Here is a 19440-nt window from a genome sequence, read left to right on the forward strand (position 1 = left end):
TCCGACAACAACATCTCATTAGGAATGAACTAAATCATTTTCCTGGAAAATCATCTGTTTACGTGGGAAAAGGATTTTCTTTTCAGCTCAAAGTGACCAGGGAACTGAAGTGTGACAGCTGCACTTTAGAATCACTTGGGAGCTGGGCACAGCCCTGCCCAGATGGGTACAGTGGGCATTTGTGGGCAGGACCTGGGCATCCGTGTTTTGAAAGCTCCCAGGGGAATTTCAGTGTGCAGCCGGCACGAGGCCGAGTCCCAAGTGCCGCAGCCGTGTGTGCGGGGCTCCCATCGGGGGCCTCGGGCCTCCCATCGGGGGCCTCGGGCCTGACGGTCCTGCCTGCCTGAGCAGTTTAGCCGTAGAATCACAGGTCACCCCGCTCGTTGGGGTGAATTGGGGGTGCCTGCGCGTCCTCCTGCGACGGCCCGGCTCTGATGCGCCCATGCTCTTTCTGTGTGTTGCAGGCAGTGTGCGCTGGCTGCCTTGAGAGATGTCAAAAGTTACCTGACGAAGGAAGGGGGCCAAATTGCAGTAAGCCTGGAGTATAAGCCCTGTCTCCGATCCCAGCGGGATGGTGCCCTGGGAGGGAGGGAATGTAGTCAGAGCTGCGTGGGGACACCTCCAGTTGGGACAGGTGTCTGGCCTGAGCTGTGAGGGAAGCAGGGGGGCAAGGGCAGCACAGGGACTCGGGGGTGAAGGTGATCGTCCGGCGGACTCGGGGGCACAGGCAGCTGGACCTGGGGTGGCTGCAGCCGAGGGAGCTAGCGTCCCTTCCTTGTGCTCCCTCCCCTGCGTATGGCTGTCGTTCCTTTGCTTTAAGTTCTATTCCCATCCCTCCCCTTCCATCCTTGAGTGCAGGCGGAGGCAGTGGGGGGCCTGGGAGGGTGAGGGCTCTCCTGGAGCCCCAGGAAGTACCAGGCCTGACCTCTGGTGGTTTGGCAAACACTGTTCAACTCAAACTGGGCTCTGTTCACTGCACTTCTTTCTCCCTGCCAGGTTTTCGACGCCACCAATACTACTAGAGAGAGGAGACACATGATCCTTCATTTTGCCAAAGAAAATGATTTCAAGGTGAGCCTGATTTCTCGTCTCGCCTCGGAGCGCGCAGGAGCAAGGGAAGCCCCGCAGGGATTGGCTGGTTCCTGTGTCTGGAGCACCTGTGCTCCGTGCTCGGGCCTTCCCCTCCCGCTGCCTGGGTTTTGCTGCCTACAGATTGGGCCTGACTGGTGGGGGCTCTTGGGGGTTACAGCGACTAGGGAGGGGGAGCATCCCTCTATTGGGGGCGGGTGCAGAGGACTCAGGACTGAGTGGCTGGTTCCTTTTTCTGTATTTGGGGATTTATGAGTGGGGTCCTTTCTGCTCCAGTGTGGTAGTGACATCACAGTGATACCAAAGTTGGCCCTTTGTGTTACCACATTTGTTATTTCTTAGCGTTTCTGTCTTGCTTCGTCCCAGGTGTTTTTCATTGAGTCTGTGTGTGATGATCCTACAGTTGTGGCCTCCAACATCATGGTAAGACCCTTTGTAGTGTGCTAATCTGAGAAAAGTGAGGGACTGGGTCGGCCCAGAGAAGCCACCCTGAGAAAGAGCTGGCTCTCCCAGCTGGTTGTTGATTTTGTCTGAGGAGGGATCGGGGGGTCAGAAGGACAGAGCGGTATTTAACTTAAAAGCACATTCTGTGACTTGGACTGGCTTTATCAAGGTCCTTTCAGATGGTTGGCAGAAAGCTGTCTTTGTGGGACATAAGAGAGAAATTGGGGAACCTCGAACAGTCTCTGTTGGTGGCAGGAGCCTGGCAGTTGGGGGGTGATGGGACTGCTTAGGGCAAAGAGCACCTCACCCCTCCGGACGGGAAAGGAGGTAGCAGGCTGGTCTCTTTTGCTCTAAAGGCCCCTGGTAGGTAAGAACGGTTGTGTATTGACAAAAGCACGTAGGACTCAGCGGACAGAAGGCAGAATTCCCAAATTTGGGAAGAATGTGGGTGGTTAAACCATCTTCCTGCTCCTCTCCCTGTACCAAGGGGAAGTTGCCTGGGTAAATTGAGGGTAATTGGCAGTTTAATTTGATTAATTCTTAAATTTTATTTGATAGCAATAGCTCATAAACGGAAACGGTTACTATGAAGACTTCACCGCAGTTCCCTTTCTTATATCGTAGATAATTTCTTCTCCAGCTTAAATACATCAGAGTAAGACGTTACCTGTAAAGAAAAGCTGGTCCGACACTTCTGCAGGGAGCGCTAGAGTTTGGCCGCATACAAGTGCACATCCTTTAAAGGGATGCTGGGAGTTAGTTAGCTTTTGGTGTTGGGCCTTTTCTCCAAGGCAGTGGGAATATTTACACGCATTTCTCAGAAATGAGTTCATATTTCAGGAAGAGCTATTGAAATGGTAGAAAATCAGTCCAGATTGGTTTCAGTGGCCCCAAAGGAAGAGGCTCAGAGTAGGAGGAAACGGAAGTTTCCATGCTCTAAACAAAGGGTTTTGCTGTATTTCTTTGGTTTGGTTCTACCATTTCCACTTGGTAGGGAAGCAGAGTGCAGCTGCAGAATCGCTTTTCCCCCAGTGAGCCGTCTACACTCGCTTTGGCCAGAAACTCTGTCTCATCCTCTGTGAATCCGTGGATCTGTTTGCCCCGACCCTCTCCGCGTTCAGAGATCTCTTTCTCTGATGAAGCCTCAAAGCAACTTTGCAGTCTTTAGGCCTTTCTGTTGTGCTTTTTATGCAAAGGCTGTGCTGGAGAAAGGGGTTTGTGAACTGAGATTTTTTTTTTTAATCCTGCTAAAATATACGTAATATAAAAGGTACCATTTGGGCCGTTTTTAAGTGCTCAGCTCCGTGACCCTCAGCACATTCACATTGCTGGGAAGCCATCCCCAGCATCCACCTCCAGAACTTTTTCATCTTCCCGGAACGTAACCATGCACCCATGAAACTCCCCGCTGAACTTGGATTTTGCAGCGTGCCTGCCTCTCTTTTATGGTTGTGGTCGTTGTTGAGGACGAAAAGAGCACATGCATTAACACATCCTGGCAGTTTCCCTGAAATCTGCCAGGTTGCTCAGGCCTATTGGTCAGTTATAGGGGATGGCAGGCCCGAGGGGCATTTCTCCTCCGTCTCTGTCCCATGAGAGCAAGCCTTGGGCAGGAGGACAGGACACGCAGTCCAGGCGGAGAAGCATCCATTGGGGACCGGCGACAAGTGCGTGCTGCCCCCACCTCTGGGCAGTGGAGGAGGAATCCTGCCTGGCACGTGGGACCAGGGCACCACCAGCACCTCCCGGTGCACTTTTGCTTACGGACAACCTCCGCTTGGTGGGGTGAACGCTGTAGGTGCTTATGGGAACTCAGCTGAATTGAAGGCTGGGTTGTCTGGTGGTGACCTGGCTCCTGGATTGATCCCGAATCGGGACCCATTCAGAGGGGCTCATTAGAATCTGCGTGGATTTCCTGTGTTCGCCCTTCCAGGCTGAGAGGCTCTGTCTGCCCTGGGTGCTCTCCCCGTGGAAGCTTGGGGTTATGACTCAGCGTCCAGCCATATCTCTTTTTTTTTTCTCTTAAAACGCTGGGTAGGGTCATCATCGTTCTGAGCCCGTCTGTGCTTTTCCCCGCTTGCGAGCCCCAAATCCTGCTTCATTCTAAGCAGAAAGCCTTCCAGCATGATTTATCAGCTGCCTCTTTGTGGTGTTACAGGAAGTGAAAATCTCCAGCCCGGATTACAAAGACTGCAACTCAGCAGAAGCTATGGACGATTTCATGAAGAGAATTAATTGCTATGAAGCCAGCTACCAGCCCCTCGACCCCGATAAATGTGACAGGTAATTCCTAAGAGGTGACCGTCTGACCCACCTACTTCGGGGCTTTGAATATTATTCTTGATGTTCCCACGAAGCATTTGCTCCTGGATACTTTTATAAACTGTTTTTTTAGTATCTTAAAGAAAACTCTTGATGACATATTCGGTGTTGTAGACACTGTGTACAAGTGTGGAAAGGGAATATTTGAGCCCCGTCTTGCTCCTGTCCTTTGATGTTTCCCTTGCTTTCTTTTCCATCCTCTTGCTTTTCTTTCCCCGTGCTCCGGGAGGCCAGCCAGCCTCTCCAGCGCTCACTCCTCTGCGGGAATTACAGACTCAGACCCCCTGACTCTCAGAGAAGAGAGGTTCCGTCTGTGTCCCCAGGAGCTGACACTGCGGATCGGTTGGGGCTGAGTCTCGGCAGTGGGGCTGGGGCGGCGTCGGGGCCTTGCCCCGGCTGTGCTGTCCAGTGTTCTGACACGCTGGTCGCCCTCCTGTGCAGGGACTTGTCCCTGATCAAGGTGATCGACGTGGGCCGGCGGTTCCTGGTGAACAGGGTCCAGGACCACATCCAGAGCCGCATCGTGTACTACCTGATGAACATCCACGTGCAGCCCCGCACCATCTACCTGTGCCGGCACGGGGAGAGCGAGCACAACCTCCAGGGCAAGATCGGAGGGGACTCGGGCCTGTCCAGCAGGGGCAGGAAGGTAGGAAGAGAGCGGGGATGGGGCAGGAAGCCGAGGGGTGGGGCTGTGCGTCCCTGTGTGCGTCTCCGTGTGTGTGTGTCCCTGTGTCTCTGTGCCCTTGTGTGTACCTGTGCATGTATGTCTGTGTGTGTTTCTCTGGGTATGTATATGCACGTGTGTCTGTGTGTGTACGTATATGTGTCTGGGGAGGGTGGAGGGTCTCTTGAGCCTGTGGGGAGGGGGGTGTGTGTGTGTGTGTCCGAGGGGAGGGGGTACATGTGCAGTGGCTGCTCCCAGGCCCCCCTCACCAGCAGTGAGGACAGTGTGGCCGACCCCATTGTGCACGGGGACCGGCCCTGCACTGTTTCTCTGGGAGGGAGGGGCAGAGCTGGTGGTCCGGCGTGAGCCCCTCATCCTGTCCGCTGTCTCCCCCCCACCCCCAGTTCGCCAATGCCCTGAGCAAGTTTGTGGAGGAGCAGAACCTGAAGGACCTCAAGGTGTGGACCAGCCAGCTGAAGAGCACCATCCAGACGGCGGAGGCCCTGCAGCTCCCCTACGAGCAGTGGAAGGCGCTCAACGAGATTGACGCCGTGAGTCCGGGGCCGGGAGCCGCCGGCAGTCCTGAGTGCTTCCCACCTGCAGGGACTGCGCTGGCCAGGTCGGGGCGGCCGTGGCGGGTATTGCCTCGAGTGACCTTTGGGTGTTCCCCCCAGGGCGTCTGTGAGGAGATGACCTACGAGGAGATCAAAGACACCTACCCCGAGGAGTACGCGCTGCGCGAGCAGGACAAGTACTACTACCGCTACCCCACCGGGGAGGTGCGTGCCGCCCGCTCCCTCTGCGTCTCTGGCTCGGGCCTGTGTGCGCTGGGCAAGTGATGGGCAGGTGGCTGGGGTGCTGTGGGCAGGGAGCTGAGCTGGTCCTTCTGAGGCTACTGTGTCTGGCGAGGCTGGGGAGGCGGGCTGCTAGGGACCTGGAGGGACCCGTTACTGGTGACTCCGGGGAGGAAGGGCCCCTGCGTCCACCCCGCTACCCTGTACCGATGCTCGCCCTGACCCGTCTGCCTTTGAATCGAGTCTTCCCGAGTTGGACCTTGTAAACAGCTCCCAGAGAAGCACAGTTGTGTTTCCCACAAGCAGCAGGGACAGATGTCTTTCTCTAATGACGTACATGACAACTCAGGAAAGAAAAACAGTCCTGGATGGTGATTCACTGGACACAAGGGCCCCTTTGACTGTGGGCGACATGGCAGACACGTCAGCAAGTCACTTGTACTGACTCCATCGATGCTGGTGGAGGGACCCTGAGGCTGTGTGGCCCCCTCGGGCTGAGCGAGCAGCTGCCTGCAGCACTGAACGGAGAGTCCAGCTGTAGGCGGTGCTCTGGGGTCTCCGCAGGCTCAGCCTGGTGACACCCAGTGGGTGCTTCCTTCCGCTCAGCGTGTCAGTTCCCTGGAGCCCAGGACGCTGTCCCTGGTCCCTCCCAGGCCCTTGTTCCCTGGGACCTGCTTAGTGAGAGAGGGGACTAGGGGTGGAAGGAACCTCGGTGGTCTTAAAGGTACAGGCCTACCCCTTCTTTTTCAATTTTCTTTTATTGAGATAAAATTCACATCATATAAAAGTCACCATTTTAACCAAAGTGTACAGGTCAGTGGTTTTTCTTATATTTCACAATATTGTGCAGCTATCACCACTAATTCTAGAACATTCCATCGCTCCGTAAATAAACCACAGCCTTTTAGCAGTCAGTCCCAGTTCCTCCCCCCCAGCCCCCGACAACTGTGAGTCTGCGTTCTGTCTCTGGAGTTCCCTGTTCTGGACCTTTCACGTCAGTGGAATCGTACACCCTGTGGTCTTTCACTCTGTATAACGTGTTCAGGGCTGTTATGCGCTGTAGTGTGTGTCAGGGCCCCGTTCCCTCACTTTCCTGGTGGAGGGTGAGGGTCAGGAAGGAGCAGTGAGAGGGAGAGGGCAGTTGGGGTGGGTCCCCCAGTGCCCGGGAGGAATGCAGCACACGGATGGTGGCGGAGGGGGGGAGGTTGACGGAGGATCCATCGTGTGGTCTCTGGTGTATAAGTGGGAGAGGTGTGGCCACGGATGCCAGGCTTCTGCTCCAACTCGGTGCTCCGTCCCTCTGCCTTGCAGTCCTACCAGGACCTGGTCCAGCGCCTGGAGCCTGTGATCATGGAGCTGGAGCGGCAGGAGAACGTGCTGGTCATCTGCCACCAGGCCGTCCTGCGCTGTCTCCTGGCCTACTTCCTGGACAAGAGCGCAGGTGCCTGGTCCTCCGATGCATCCTCTCCTGGGGGATCAGGGGGTTAGGGAGCCAGTCACAGCCCCCGCAAAGGAGAGAGGGAGAGGAAACTGGCCTTAGAGCTGGGGTAGCCTGCTGCCAGGGGTGAGGAAAGGCTGCGTCCCCTCCCCCTCCCCCCGCCTAGCGCTTCCTTGCAGCCCCTGGAAGACACTCAAGCAGTTTGATGCTGGGTGGGCTTAATGGCTTCGAGAACCAGCCTCCCGGAAGCCCTGTGTCTCCACGTCTCAGGGGCTGTGGGTCGGGTGGGGAAGAGGCAGCTCACCTCTAAGGAGTTAACAGCCCAGAAAACTCTGACGTTACTCTTAACACTTAAATGTGGATCCTGACACCTAAATCGTTTGGGAAATTGACTCTTTTACCCCGGCTCATTCTTTGTAGGGCCGCCTGCCTCGAACACAGCAGGCCGGCGGCCGGGTTGCGGGAGTCGGGGTGGGGGGGGACACCCTGCCCAGTGAGGCCTCTGCAGGTGGTCCCCACGTGGCAGAAGCTCTCACTGAGGCCTGGGAATGTCCCCCCTCAAGTCTCCAGTCTCACCGTGGGCCCTTCTCTCCTTCTCAGAGGAGATGCCCTACCTGAAATGCCCCCTTCATGCTGTCCTGAAGCTGACGCCTGTCGCTTACGGTGAGTGTGGTGACGCAGCCCCTCCGAGACCCGTCTCCCTGGTGGGGTGGCGGTGAGGCTGTGAGCGCGGGGCCCCTCTAACCGGTCGCCAACCTCTTCCCTGCCCTCGCCCAGGCTGCCGAGTAGAATCCATCTACCTGAACGTGGAGTCCGTGAGCACGCATCGGGAGAGGTCGGAGGTGAGTGCGAGCTCGCTGCCCCCCACCCCACCCCCGCACACTCCTGCCCTGTCCTCCTTCTGGGAAGGATGCTGGCAGGCGGCAGCACCAGGGGGCGCCAGCACTGGGGACGCCCCCCCCACCCCCGGCGGCTTGCTTGTAAGGGCTGGCTGTGTCCGTCGGTGGACTCTGTCTCGTTTGGAACAGCGGCCTCCGTGGCGGCCCTCCCTTCCCTCAGCGCCCGCGTGCCCCTCCCTGCCCGTCGGGTGGCTTCTCGGCATCGTCTTCCTTTTCGTTCTTGCCGCGCTTCTTCCCCCACCACCTGACCCGAGAAGTGAGTGTTGAGGAGGAAGACGTTCTTGCTCTTTTAAACGTAACCGTAGCCCAGTTACTGTCCCCTTTTCCTCCGGGGCAGCTAAACGATGGCAGGTTCCAGAGTCACGGAACCCACAGATCCACTCAGTCATCTGCATGCACTCAGGTCCCGGATTCCCACGAAGACGATAAGAGTGAAGAAGGGGTGGGACTGGGAAACACAGCCGTGATTCGGGAGTTAGCCACGAGAGCAGTGGCGGGTGGAATGATTTTCCAGGAGACCCCAATGCCGGGCCGCACCTGACCCCCCCTCTAGGGTGGGGTCTGGAATTCGGTGGTCAGCCTGGCTGGGCCTCCCAAGGGCAGCGCAGGGTTCTGCCCAGGCGTACATTGTGAAAGAAAGTTTGAATTTACTCTATACCGACTGTCAAACTCCAGCTCTCTGCCAGCATCAGTCCGACCCTTTCTTTTACACCGAGTGTGATGTTCTTGTCCCTGTTCCCAGGGAGCTTGGCCAGAGGATTTTGGCATTAATATGCCAGCTCCCACGGCAGTTGCCTGGCTGGTTGACCGAAGCGAAGGCGGACGGCTTCCCTTGGCTGTGACGGCACCTCCTGAGCCGGGGTGGCAGGATGCGCGTCTGCCCTCCTTCCAGGAGTAGCAGCCTCCCCGCTGGACTGCCAGTAGCCGGGTTCTTGGGGTTGGGCCCGAACTGGGCTCTGGTGGCCCCTGAACACTTCATTTGTTCAGAGCAGGGCAGGCAGGGGCTTGTTGGAGACAGACCCCAGCTCAGGCTCCTGGGCCACGAGCTACAGAGTGACAGGCCCTGGGGGACTTCAGAGGTCCCCACTTCACTGGAGTTGTCACTTTGTCAGAAGGCTGGTGTTGGGCCCTCGCGGTTTCCTGCGTCTTTGGTCTCCTGGCTGGGGGAGGCTTGCGTTTCCTGTCCTAAGCTGGGTGTTCTCGCTGGCAACAGGAGCGGTGAAGATCCTGGCTTGAGGTCAGTGGGAGGGGGTCCAGCACCACACCCGCTCGCCCCCCGCCCCTCCTGCCGCCCCCAGCGGTCGCCCAAGCCTCACGCCCAGGACCCCTGCCTCTGTGTTTTTGGAGGCTGGCAGCAAGGTCCTTCTTCTGATCTCTTCCCTGCTGTAACTGCATCACTGTCTGTGCAGAACCGTCCTGCTCGTCCTCCCTCGCCTGCTTTGCGAACATCGTGTCTGTCTGAGTGGGTGTCTTGGAATGATCGGGTAGGGGGTTCGGGAGGAGAGATCATCCCTTGTTCTCGCCGAGCGCTAGACACGGGACGAGCCAGCAGCCCCTCGGTCCAGGGCCGTTCACCGTGGTCGGGCTTGTGGTCTCAGTGAAATCTGGAAGCAGAGAAATGTGTTTGGTTTGGTTTTGGATTTTTTGTTTTGGCTTATTGACTTCCTTTTCCTCGTAACTGTCGCCTTCTCTCTTTTGTCTTTGTCTCGCTTAGGATGCAAAGAAGGGACCTAACCCGCTCATGAGACGCAATAGTGTCACCCCACTAGCCAGCCCCGAGCCCACCAAAAAGCCTCGCATCAACAGCTTTGAGGAGCATGTGGCCTCTACCTCCGCTGCCCTGCCCACCTGCCTGCCCCCGGAGGTGCCCACGCAGCTGCCCGGACAAGTGCGTTGACCCCCTTCTCCTTCCTGAGTCGAGTCTCGTGCAGGGTGGGGAGAGCGTGCCTGCTGGGGAGGAGCGTGCCCGGTGGGGCGGTGGCGGCCTCAGACCCAGGCCCGCTTGGGGGTGTGCGGGGAGAGGACACGGATGCCGCTCTGAGTGTGGGACCCCCGGATCCGTCCTTGAGACCTTGGCTGTGCGTGCACACGCCCGTTCTGGGGAGGCGGTGTTGCCCGGGCAGAACCAGGCAGAGCAAAGAAATGGCCGAGTGTCCGCGAGCCATTCACACTGGTGAACAGTTTCTTCTAAAAGTTGAAGGCAACCCCCAGTTCAGGTGTCTCCATCCAGCTCTGGGCTGTTGGCTTCTGTGTGTCCCGGGGACGTCTTTTCTGTCCACACGCTGAGTATTCTTCCTCACTTGCTCCCTTGCCGTCGTTCCCCGTTAGAGAAAAGCTCTTGTCAGATGGGCCCTGGGAGCGTGTACGGAGCCAGCATGGCCGGGCTGGAACCCAGGCCGGAGGACCTGGAATTAGCCACTTTCTCCTATAACGTAGTAAAAAACCCCAAAGCAGAAAACCAATTAGATTTCATTCTTAGGTTATTTCATTCGCTGTGATGGTGAAAGGCTAAAAGATACTGGCTACTGGGCATTAAGATTTTTTTTCAGAAAACCACCCTTTTCCTCAACAACACCCGAGAACCCTGGCCAGGATGTGAGACGTAGAAATCCCTGGGCACAAATTTGGGTCCCACCCAGTGGTCTCCCCCACCTCCAACCCGCCACGCCTGGCCTCTGACACAGGCTCAGGTTCGAATTGGATTTGTTAATGAGCTGGGTGCTGAAGGCCCACAAGCTCTTCCTGCGTTTCCCCCAAAATGCATTTAAACCGTGTGTTGTCTGAAAATGTGTTGTGTGGGGGTGGGGGGGTGCTGTGCAGCCCCAGCAGGCCATCGTACCTCTTCAGGCCTCAGTTTTCGCATCTGTGGAATGGGGGAGCAGCAGCTACTGCCAAGGGCTGATCAATGGGGTGATCGTGCTGAGACTCTGACATGGTGGTGTCTGCTCCTGGCGCCGGCTCTGGGGTTTTATTGTCAGGTTCCGTCACCTCCCCGGGCCTTCAGTCTCCCTGTTTTTTAAAATGAGGGAGGTAGACTGGCTGGGAGATGTCTAATTATTTCAGGTCTAACGTCAGAGGTGCTTTTTATGAAAACTGAGAACTGAAGTGGTGTGTCAGTGATATCCTGCGTTGGTGTAAACGGTGGGGTCATAGTTGGAAGGTTAGAGGCCGCAGTCACAGACGCCCTGGGGACCGGCCGGGCGGGGGTTGGGCAGCGTGCAGGGCCACTGGCTGGCCAGGCCGGGAGGGTCCAGGGCTCTGTCCCCGCGGAGGCTGCCTGGTCCCTGATGACCTGGGCCCTCACCCTGTCCCTCAACTGACTCTCTCTCCCACCTTTTCTCTCTGCAGCCTTTGCTAGGGAAAGCCTGTTTGTAAGTATTTTTCTCTGAATACTTTTGCTTTTTGGCCTCCTACCTGTTAAAAGTGTTGAGGGTAATGCCAGTTTCTGTGACATCTGAAGGAGGAAGATGGGACGGGAGGAAGAATAAGGGATTCATGGATTTTCAGAAAAGGATACAGGAAGTCGGCGGGTTTTTGGCGCCTCCTCCTGCTGCCGCGGCCACCGCGGGGCCGGGGCGATTGTTAGTGTTTGCAGTGCTTGGTGGCTGATGTCTATCTACTTTTTCCCTCTTAGAGTCAGATTTTGACGGGAGCTGGGTTTGTGCCTACTGACGTTGTCTTTTAAGTTCTGGGCCTCTCCCGGGAAAGCCCTGGAAAGTTTACCCAGAGCCTAACCTGCAAAACAAAGAGTGGAGGACCCGAGCCTCTCCCTCCTGTCCTGGCAAGGACCCCCACCTTCAGGGGCTCCGGGACCCCCAGGCTCTGGAGAGGTCTGTTTGGGAGCCATCATTCTGCATCGGGTTGTCCTGTATCACAACCTGCTCGACATTTACGGTCGCGTTCAGGATGGGGTGCAGCTTTTTCTCTGCAGAGAGTTCAGTGTTAGCAGCTGCTGGATAATCCAGCGCTTCCTCTGCTCCGGTGGCCCCCAGCCCCAGAAGGAACTGAGGCCTTTATGTTGCAGAGCTTTAATAAGAGACACCCTGAAATATCATCCCCAACGCCACGAGTCACACCCACCCCGCGTCCCTTTCGCTGGTTAGGCTACCTGGACTAATTCACGCAGAAACGTGGCTTATTCTTGGAAAATAGGAGCTGTTGGGCATCATGCTTGGACTAGGTGGTACCACCTGTTGAGAAATATATTTCATCACTTTACGGCTTGTACACATCCCGAGTCTTTGGTCCTTAAAATATAACCCCAGGAGGTCGCAAGGCAGTTCCTGTCCCTGTTGCCCAGATGAGGGTGAGTCTCTCGCCCACGGTCACCCAGCTGGTTCGTAGCAGAACCAGCCCTCGAATGGGTCTCCCAGTCCCAAAGGCTGGCTGTTTTCTCTCTGCTGGTTTCCAGAACACCCAGGGTCCCATTCACCTGCCTATCCTGGGCCGCTGACGTTTGCAGCCTGTGGGGCGTGGCCCCGAGCTGTTCAATTTCCTTTCTCTTTCTTGCAGCCTCTCCCCTGCAGCTGCTTCCCGTGGCCGAGATGTGTTTATTTAATGGTGGGCCTGCCCGTTGAATTCAGTCTTTAAGAGTAACAGTCCCACGTCCGTTACCGCCTTGACACCAGGCGTTGCACCCAGAATGCCCTGGGATCAAGGGTTCTCCTTGTGTGAAAACTAGCCTTTGGGTTTGGAACCTTATGGTTTTGCATCTGTGTGTATCCTGTTCCTTCTGACCCATGGCCTGATGCTGCCAGGAGAGAAATCTTCTTGCTGGGAGGGGGCCATTCAGGCACACCCCCCAACCCTCTAAGGTTGAACTTGGCCATCTCTAAGGCTCATGATGCCTGTAGCCAAAATCCCTTCAGTTCAGCAAAAATGTGTTCTCTGGACCCATCACGCCTGCATCCGCTCAGGTGACCCAGCGTCCAGGTGTTTTGATGATGAGAATATGGATGTAGCACTTAGCAAGATACCTGACGTGTGGTCAGGGCCTGGTGCACAGTAGCTGTTCCCGTGGGAGATGTGATGCCCTGTGCTTTGGTGGTTACGTCCAGGGCTCTCTGGTCTGTGTTCCCTCCTGCACAGGCCAGGGGGATTTCTCCTCGTGGGCAGCAGGATCGCCTAGGGACTAGGGAGTGGGGTGCCCCTGGGGTCTTAGGGTTGTGGCCCGAGGATGCCGGTGATGGTGGTGCTCTGGTAAAACAGGCACGACAGCCAGGTGGGCCTCAGCGCCCGCCCTGCAGTCCGCTCTCCACGGGCTGCACTAGGGCTCGGGACCAACGGACCATCTGACCCTCGCGATGCATCCTTGACTTTTAAATTTCAAATGCACGCTAAGAAGAGAATCCTACTAAAGATGTTTTGTCTTGTTTTTCTTTCCCAACATGTTTCTTCCTTCCCCCCCCCCCACTATGCTTGAAAGACGAACTGTCTGTCATATTTTCTCAAAGTTTTCTCCTTACTAACCTTGGAAAGGTAAATGGCTCCGTGCATGCCCTCCTGTCCCCTCCACGTCTCTCTGGGTCATGGCATCTCAGCCCTTGGGGCGTCTCAGTCTGCGTGAAGACTGGCCATTGTGAAGTCTGTGACTCATACACCCTGTGCCCCAGAACTTGTGTGCCCCATTGTCTTGAGATCCTCCATGTGTCCAGAGCCAGGGGCACCATGAGCGAATGACGTGGCCTGTGCCTGTGGTCCCCCATGTCATCATTGCATTGCCATCATTCGTGGGTGCTCCAACCTTGGGCATGAGGTGTCCCAGGGTGGGTGGGAGCCAGCACCTCCATCTCTGACCCCACAAGTTGACTGAGTCCTCTCTGGCTGCGAGGCTGGGGGCCTTCCCAGGAGACAAGCCGCTCACAGGGGCTGTCTGATGCACTCGTGGTCGGAGGGTCGGTCACCTGGGCTCCTGAGTCCGGCTGAGAGCAGGCTCAGATCAGGCACTGGCTTCCGTGCTGCCAGCCCTGCGATGGTCCTCTGTAGAGATTCTCCACCTCAGCCCCCCGGTTCACGCGGGAGGGGAGTGGGCCTTGGTGATGCTTACATTTCTGTCTGCCTGGGTTCCACTCTCCCTGCTGCCCCTTTGAGACAGTCTTGGTGGAGACACTCAGGATGCAAGAGAACACTTTTAAAGATTCTGCTTCCCTATCCTGCAGTGTGGCTTAGTAGGGAGGGTAGGTCAAGAGACTGCTGCTGTGTGGTGGCAGCCACCGTCTGTTCCCAGCTGATAGAAAACTGTTTTTTAAGGGGGTTTGGGTACTGGCCAGCATCTTTGGGGTGGGGCTTCTGGGCAGGATTGCTTTTATTAGAACGGGGTGAGAGCTTTACTGACACATGCCTTCCCTGCCCGGCTCCCTTGCTTGAGTTCCAGCATCCGAGCTGTGTTCCTGGAATCCAGGTCCCTAGGTCTGTTGTGTACCCTGCTGGGAGGAGAGTCCTGATGCTTCTCCAGATTTAACCCCACCCCCACTCCTTCCTCTGCCTGACAGCGAAGCCGGCAAGAGTTTCCCGGGTTGGGGCAAGGGTAGCCTTGGGCTCTAAAGCGTCGTGAGCCGGGGGCGGGGCGGGGGGGGGGGGCGCTAGGTGCTGGCACCCGTGCTTCCCAGGACAGCTGTGACCCACAGGAGCTGCCTGCCCTCCCCTCCCTGCCTCCCTGCCTCCTTCAGGCGGACGTCAGGGGCCCTCCCGGCCCTTCTCCCCTGGGACCCCCGGGCTTAGCCTCCACCACGTTCCTGGGCCACTGTTTGGTAATGATGCTCTTCAGGGCCGTGTTCTTTGTTGGGGAGAGGGGGGCACGTCTCAACTGCATGGCTTTCGTCTTTGCTTTAGAACCCTAGTCAACAGGAATGGTAACCGGCTTCCCCGTCTTTTCTCCCGAAAGCAGAACATGAAAGGCTCCCCGAGCGGCGCGGAGGCCTCCAGGACGCACTGACGCAGCCCCGCCGGCGCCCCGCCCTTTCGCTCCCGCAGCTTTGCTCCTGCCCTTCTGTCTGCCCAAGGCCAGCGATCCCGAGGACATCTCCCGGAGGGCGGCGTGGAGGAGGGGCTGCTGCTCCAGGAGGACCGGGCCCCCGCCTGCCTGTGCTCCCCTGGCCTTCGGGCCACGCGCCCCGCGGACCCCTTGAGGCCCGGGAAGGACGATGTGCAGTGGAGGCGGGACGGCGGCGCCTCCCCGTGGGCTTGTTCATCTCGTCTCTGGACCTTCCGTGCTGGGGAGATGACACTGCCCCGAGTCCTAACCTTAAATGGGGCCTGGATCTCAGCTGCTGAAGGTTAAGGGACACTGAAGACTTTCAGAAGGCTCTTGGTGCCTCTCGGCCTGGACGTTGCCTCCTGCAGGGAGCCCTTGGCCCGTGCTAGGTTGGGGTCGGCCGGGAGAGCCTGGAGCTGGACCTGCTGGTCAGCCAGGCAGTGACCCTCCGAGTGTCGCTCACCCTCCCGGGTGTGTGTCCTGTCTCTGAAGATGGTGTGGGACCGTCTAGCTGCGGAGGCAGGAGGAAATACGTTGCCGAAAGATCACCGGGGCCTCGCCTTCCAGGGAAGGCTCCTGCCTGGATTCGAGGCGCCTGGGACACGGCTCTCCCAGGGCTGCTGGCTCGTGCACTTTTTTTATGGCAGAGAGTGTGACCTGAAAGTCACACCTTCAGGAACTTAGATGTTTGCATTTTGCGCCCTTGGGGTTGGAGCTCTGAAAGGCTGTGGGAGTTGGGCAGCCTGTGGGGAGGGGAGGGACCCCTCACCCCGTAAAACGGCCGGGGAACAAGGGCCTGGCCTCCTCCTTTGGGGCCTTCATCACGTCCTGTGTTTCCCTGGTGGGGACAGTGGCCCAAGCCAGGCCTCGCTCGCGGCCACTTCCTCCGAGAGCCTGGCTCTCCGCTGTCTCCTGGCAGGATTCAGCTCGGTTCCCTACGCTGTGTCAAGCGTCTGCTGTGTGCCCAGCGTGGAGCTGGGTGCCTTGGGCGATTCTGGAGGAGAGAATGTCCTCGTTTGCCTTCATGGCACCTGTGGCATTTTGGGGGCGTGGTTCAAGGCAGGGCTTGTGGACACGTGGTTCTAAACACCTGTAGTTTCCGCCTGCGGGTTTTCCTCTGAGGCCTCCGAGGACTGGGGGAGGGGGGGTGTCGAGGCCCAGGAGGATGGATTTGGACTCAGCGATAGAGTTTGTCCAAATGACCCTTTTCAGGATTTCTGAAAGCCGGTGCCAAAGGTCACCTTCCCTTCCCTTCTTGCCTTCTGCTTTGGGGTCCCACATCCTTACCCCTCTTAGCTTGTGCAGTAGTCACTGGGGGTAGAGGCAGGGGCATCTAGACAGCTGGAGCTGGGAGTGGGGAGAGGAGCTGTTTTGGGGTTTTTGTTTGAGAGGAGCTTGTAGAAAAATTCACGTTCCTCTGGTTGGGAGAAATGGGCACACGATTCAGACACCCTACAACCAGGTTTGTGGGTTTCACACAAAACCATTCAAATCCTCCCTTCCCTTAACTGGCCATCTTCCCAAGACAATGTCTCTCTGTACATTCCTGTGCAAGACTGGTTACTTTCTCTCTTTCGTGCTGTCTTGTCAGACGTGTGTGTGTGTGTGTGTGTGTGTGTGTGTGTGTGTGTGTGCGCGCGTTTGTGTTTTTAGATGGAGGGACCTGCGGCTCTGCTCTTGAGAATGGCTCTCTTATGTCCACCTTGTGGTTCCTTCTCTGGTTGTCGGAGCTGACCCTGAACTTTGACTCTTCTGGCTGGTCTGAGTGGGGTCTTCGTGAAGGTGTGTCCCCCCTTGCCCCTGACTGCCCGAAATCAGTGCATCCACAAAAGATGCGCTTGGCCTAACCCGGGACCTTGGTTTTCAGGAGCCTCAGTGGGGAGAGAGAACATCAGTACGGGCGGGGAGGGGAGATGGGGAGAGGGCGGAGGCTGGGAGACTGGAGACCAGGGGCCTGACATCTGAGGAGGGAGGCGGTGGACAAGGGTGTGTCTGAGCCATGGTCTCAGGGCTTCTGCAACGCCGACCATTGACTCTCACTCCCTCACCCCCCGGAAAACATCTGGGACCAATATTTTTAACTTTGCATGTTTGTTTTGGGGGCGGGCTCACCCCTCTCCTTCTTCTGTCCTGAGACTGTGGGCAAAGCTCTTCGTTTGGGGGCGGGGGGAAGAAAGACTGTTGGAACCACGCGAATGACGTTTTCGTTTCTAATACTTGAAATTTATTTTTTTATTATTTTGATAGCAGATGTGCTATTTATTTATTTAATAAGTATAAGGGATCCTGAAGACGGAAAGCTGTATAGATTGGGTCTTGTTAGTTGGTTGGCTTGGGGGCCTTTTACGTGTGATTTCTGATTTCTCTGTGTTCTGTATACATTTGTCTGAATTAATTACCCGGGATGAGGCTGTGCCAGCTTTCAAACAGGGGATGCCTGTCGGAAATTTGTATATTTTGCAGTTGCCAGAACAATAAAATACCTGGTTGAAATACACGGATGAAGTGCGTCTCTGGTCCTTTTTGGGGGGCGGGGAGGAAGAGTCTTTCATCACACTTGGGGTCAGTACACCTAGTTTCTACCACTCAGCCCCATTGCCTTCCTTCAAACAGGACTTGTAGGGAATTCCCTGGCGGTCCGTTGGTTAGGGCTCTGCGCTTCTACTGCAAGCGCCCTGGGTTCGAGCCCTGGTTGGGGAACTAAGATCCTGCAGGCCGCTCGGCGTGGCCAAGGAGAAAAAACAAAACGGGACATGCAGATTCTGATTGCCTAATGTCTGCATTTGCAAAACAATGTTGTGTCACCTTTAAAAAAAAATGAATAGCCTTTATTTTTAGAGCAGTGTTAGGTTTCCAGAGAAGAGCAGGTAGTACAGAGAGTTCTTGGATACCCCCAGGTCCAGGTATATGTCTCCCCTGTTATTAGCATCTTGCATTTGTGGTGCATTTGTTACAATATTGATGAGCCAATATTGATGCGTTATTATTACCTAGAATCTATGGTTTCCACTAGCGCTCACTCTGTTGTGTGGTCCTGTGCGTTTTGACAAACACGTACTGATAGGTATCTACCATCACGGCATTCAGAATGCCATCCATCCCTTCCCCCAGCCCCTCCAGTCAGCAGCTGTTCTTTTTTATTGATTTATTTATTGATTTATTTGGCTGTATCTGGTCTTAGTTGCGGCGCGTGGGCTTCTCTCTTGTGGCATGCCAGCTCCAGAGCACGAGGGCTCAGTAGTTGCGGCACGTGGGCTCTCTAGGTGTGGCGCGGGCTGTACAGCGCTCAGGCTTAGTTGCCCCGCAGCATGAGGGATCTTAGTTCCCCGACCAGGGATCGAACCCACATCCCCTGCATTGGAAGGCGGATTCTTAACCACTGGACCACCAGGGAAGTCCCAGTCAGCAGCTGTTCTCATACAAGCCCTGCAGATGGTGTTGGGGCCCTGGATAGAATCACAGGAAGGCATTTCATCTTAGGTTCTTGGTCCCTTTCACTTCCCTGCCCTTCCTCCCACCCCCTTGTAGCCCCTTTCAAGGTTCCAATGGGAAGAGACTCAATCCAACTTCCAGGACCACTTTGCCACAACTCAAGCCTGTCATTTTGCTTCAGCATCTTCATCTCTGCGATGAGGGGACTTCCTCAGGTGAGTACGGGGCTGGGTGAGGACATGCGTGTGGTTATAAGGCAGCACTGAGCACCCCCATCGGGCATGGCCTTTGTGACCCGCAGGGCTCTCACCGTGTCTGATTTTCTTTTTCTTTTGTCCACAGCCCCACTGCTACGCTCCAGAAATAGCCCTCACTCCCAAATTAGTCCTTCTGCATCCCATACGCTTTCCAGCCCTACCTTGTGAAGAGAGTAGGACTCAGCAGTTTGGCACCTCCACTGTGAAATGACTTCGGAGGTTGCCACCTGTCACCGGCATGACGGGGCACAGTGCTCATTATGCATTGGGTTCAGGGCTTAGAGAGGCAGCTTTCCCCTTCCACTTCATTGGAAGGCTGCCCTAACAGGATATGTACATAGTTTAAAGTCCCAGGCCCGTTGGGAGATGGGAATCCATGACAGTTCTGTGGCCTTTTGGGCAAGCTGAGAGTCATCTGTGCGACAGTGATTGTTATTGAAAAAATACTGAAGAATGAGTCACCAGGTGGACGCATGGTGGGTGAAGGGCTGCAGAGAGCTGCAGGAAGGTGAATGCTGGAAGGACACTCGTTAGGGACGGTCTAGAGCCAGACTGTGGCTCTTTGTACCGGGAAAACCAAGTGAGGGATTCCCCAGTGCAGATAAACTCATTCTGTCAAACAGGAACAGCTGCAACGCCTAAGACTTAATGGTCTTAAGGAGATCCTTACGCGGCCTGAGGGGTGAGGCAGTTCCTGTCTGCTGTTTTGCAGATGGAGAATCCGACACTCGCCAAAGGTAAAGAACTTCCGCAAGGCTGCTTAGCAGGTGAATTTCAAGGATTCAAATCCAAGTGCCTGGGACACTAAGGTTTGTGGCTTTAACCGTTGTAAAATTTCCCCTCCTCCTATTTCTGGTCTCTCCAAGTTAATGGGAGTTAGCAGTGGAACAGGTGAGAGGTCAGGTCAGTTTCAAGCTGCCTGCCTGCTGGGCTGGGAGGCATGGGCCGTCTTCCCGCCTTGCTCCCTGGGGTGCCCAGCTGGTGGTCAGACGGTCAGGGTCTTTAGGGAAGTCAGCAGTGGCCCTTCAGGAGAAGGTGGGCACCCTGGTCCAGATTCTGGACTCCCCGGGTAGTATCCAGAATCCTCCTTGCTAATCTTTCCTCCCAAGAAATTGACTAGCACCT

At 56.2% G+C, this 19440-nt stretch overlaps 1 protein-coding gene across 6 annotated transcripts in view; it reads left to right on the forward strand.

Moving 5' to 3' along the window:
- Window positions 1-17121, forward strand: part of PFKFB3 (6-phosphofructo-2-kinase/fructose-2,6-biphosphatase 3) — an 85692-nt gene extending 68571 nt beyond the window's left edge. For 2 of the 6 annotated variants that reach the window (XM_060006005.1, XM_060006006.1), the window contains exons 4-17: window positions 465-531; window positions 997-1071; window positions 1456-1512; window positions 3692-3816; window positions 4297-4504; window positions 4927-5073; window positions 5197-5301; window positions 6628-6757; window positions 7355-7417; window positions 7532-7596; window positions 9368-9541; window positions 11002-11024; window positions 13079-13131; window positions 14540-17121. In XM_060006005.1, the coding sequence (XP_059861988.1) occupies window positions 465-531; window positions 997-1071; window positions 1456-1512; window positions 3692-3816; window positions 4297-4504; window positions 4927-5073; window positions 5197-5301; window positions 6628-6757; window positions 7355-7417; window positions 7532-7596; window positions 9368-9541; window positions 11002-11024; window positions 13079-13121 (1282 nt within the window). In that variant the 3' untranslated portion in view covers window positions 13122-13131; window positions 14540-17121. Of the gene's footprint in view, window positions 1-464; window positions 532-996; window positions 1072-1455; window positions 1513-3691; window positions 3817-4296; window positions 4505-4926; window positions 5074-5196; window positions 5302-6627; window positions 6758-7354; window positions 7418-7531; window positions 7597-9367; window positions 9542-11001; window positions 11025-13078; window positions 13132-14536 lie in introns of all 6 variants that reach the window. The other 4 variants (XM_060006002.1, XM_060006004.1, XM_060006000.1 and 1 more) reach the window with 4 other exon arrangements.
- The last annotated feature ends 2319 nt before the right edge of the window (window positions 17122-19440 follow it).

Source organism: Delphinus delphis, chromosome 2, assembly GCF_949987515.2.
Source record: "Delphinus delphis chromosome 2, mDelDel1.2, whole genome shotgun sequence".
Taxonomy (NCBI): Eukaryota; Metazoa; Chordata; class Mammalia; order Artiodactyla; family Delphinidae; genus Delphinus; species Delphinus delphis.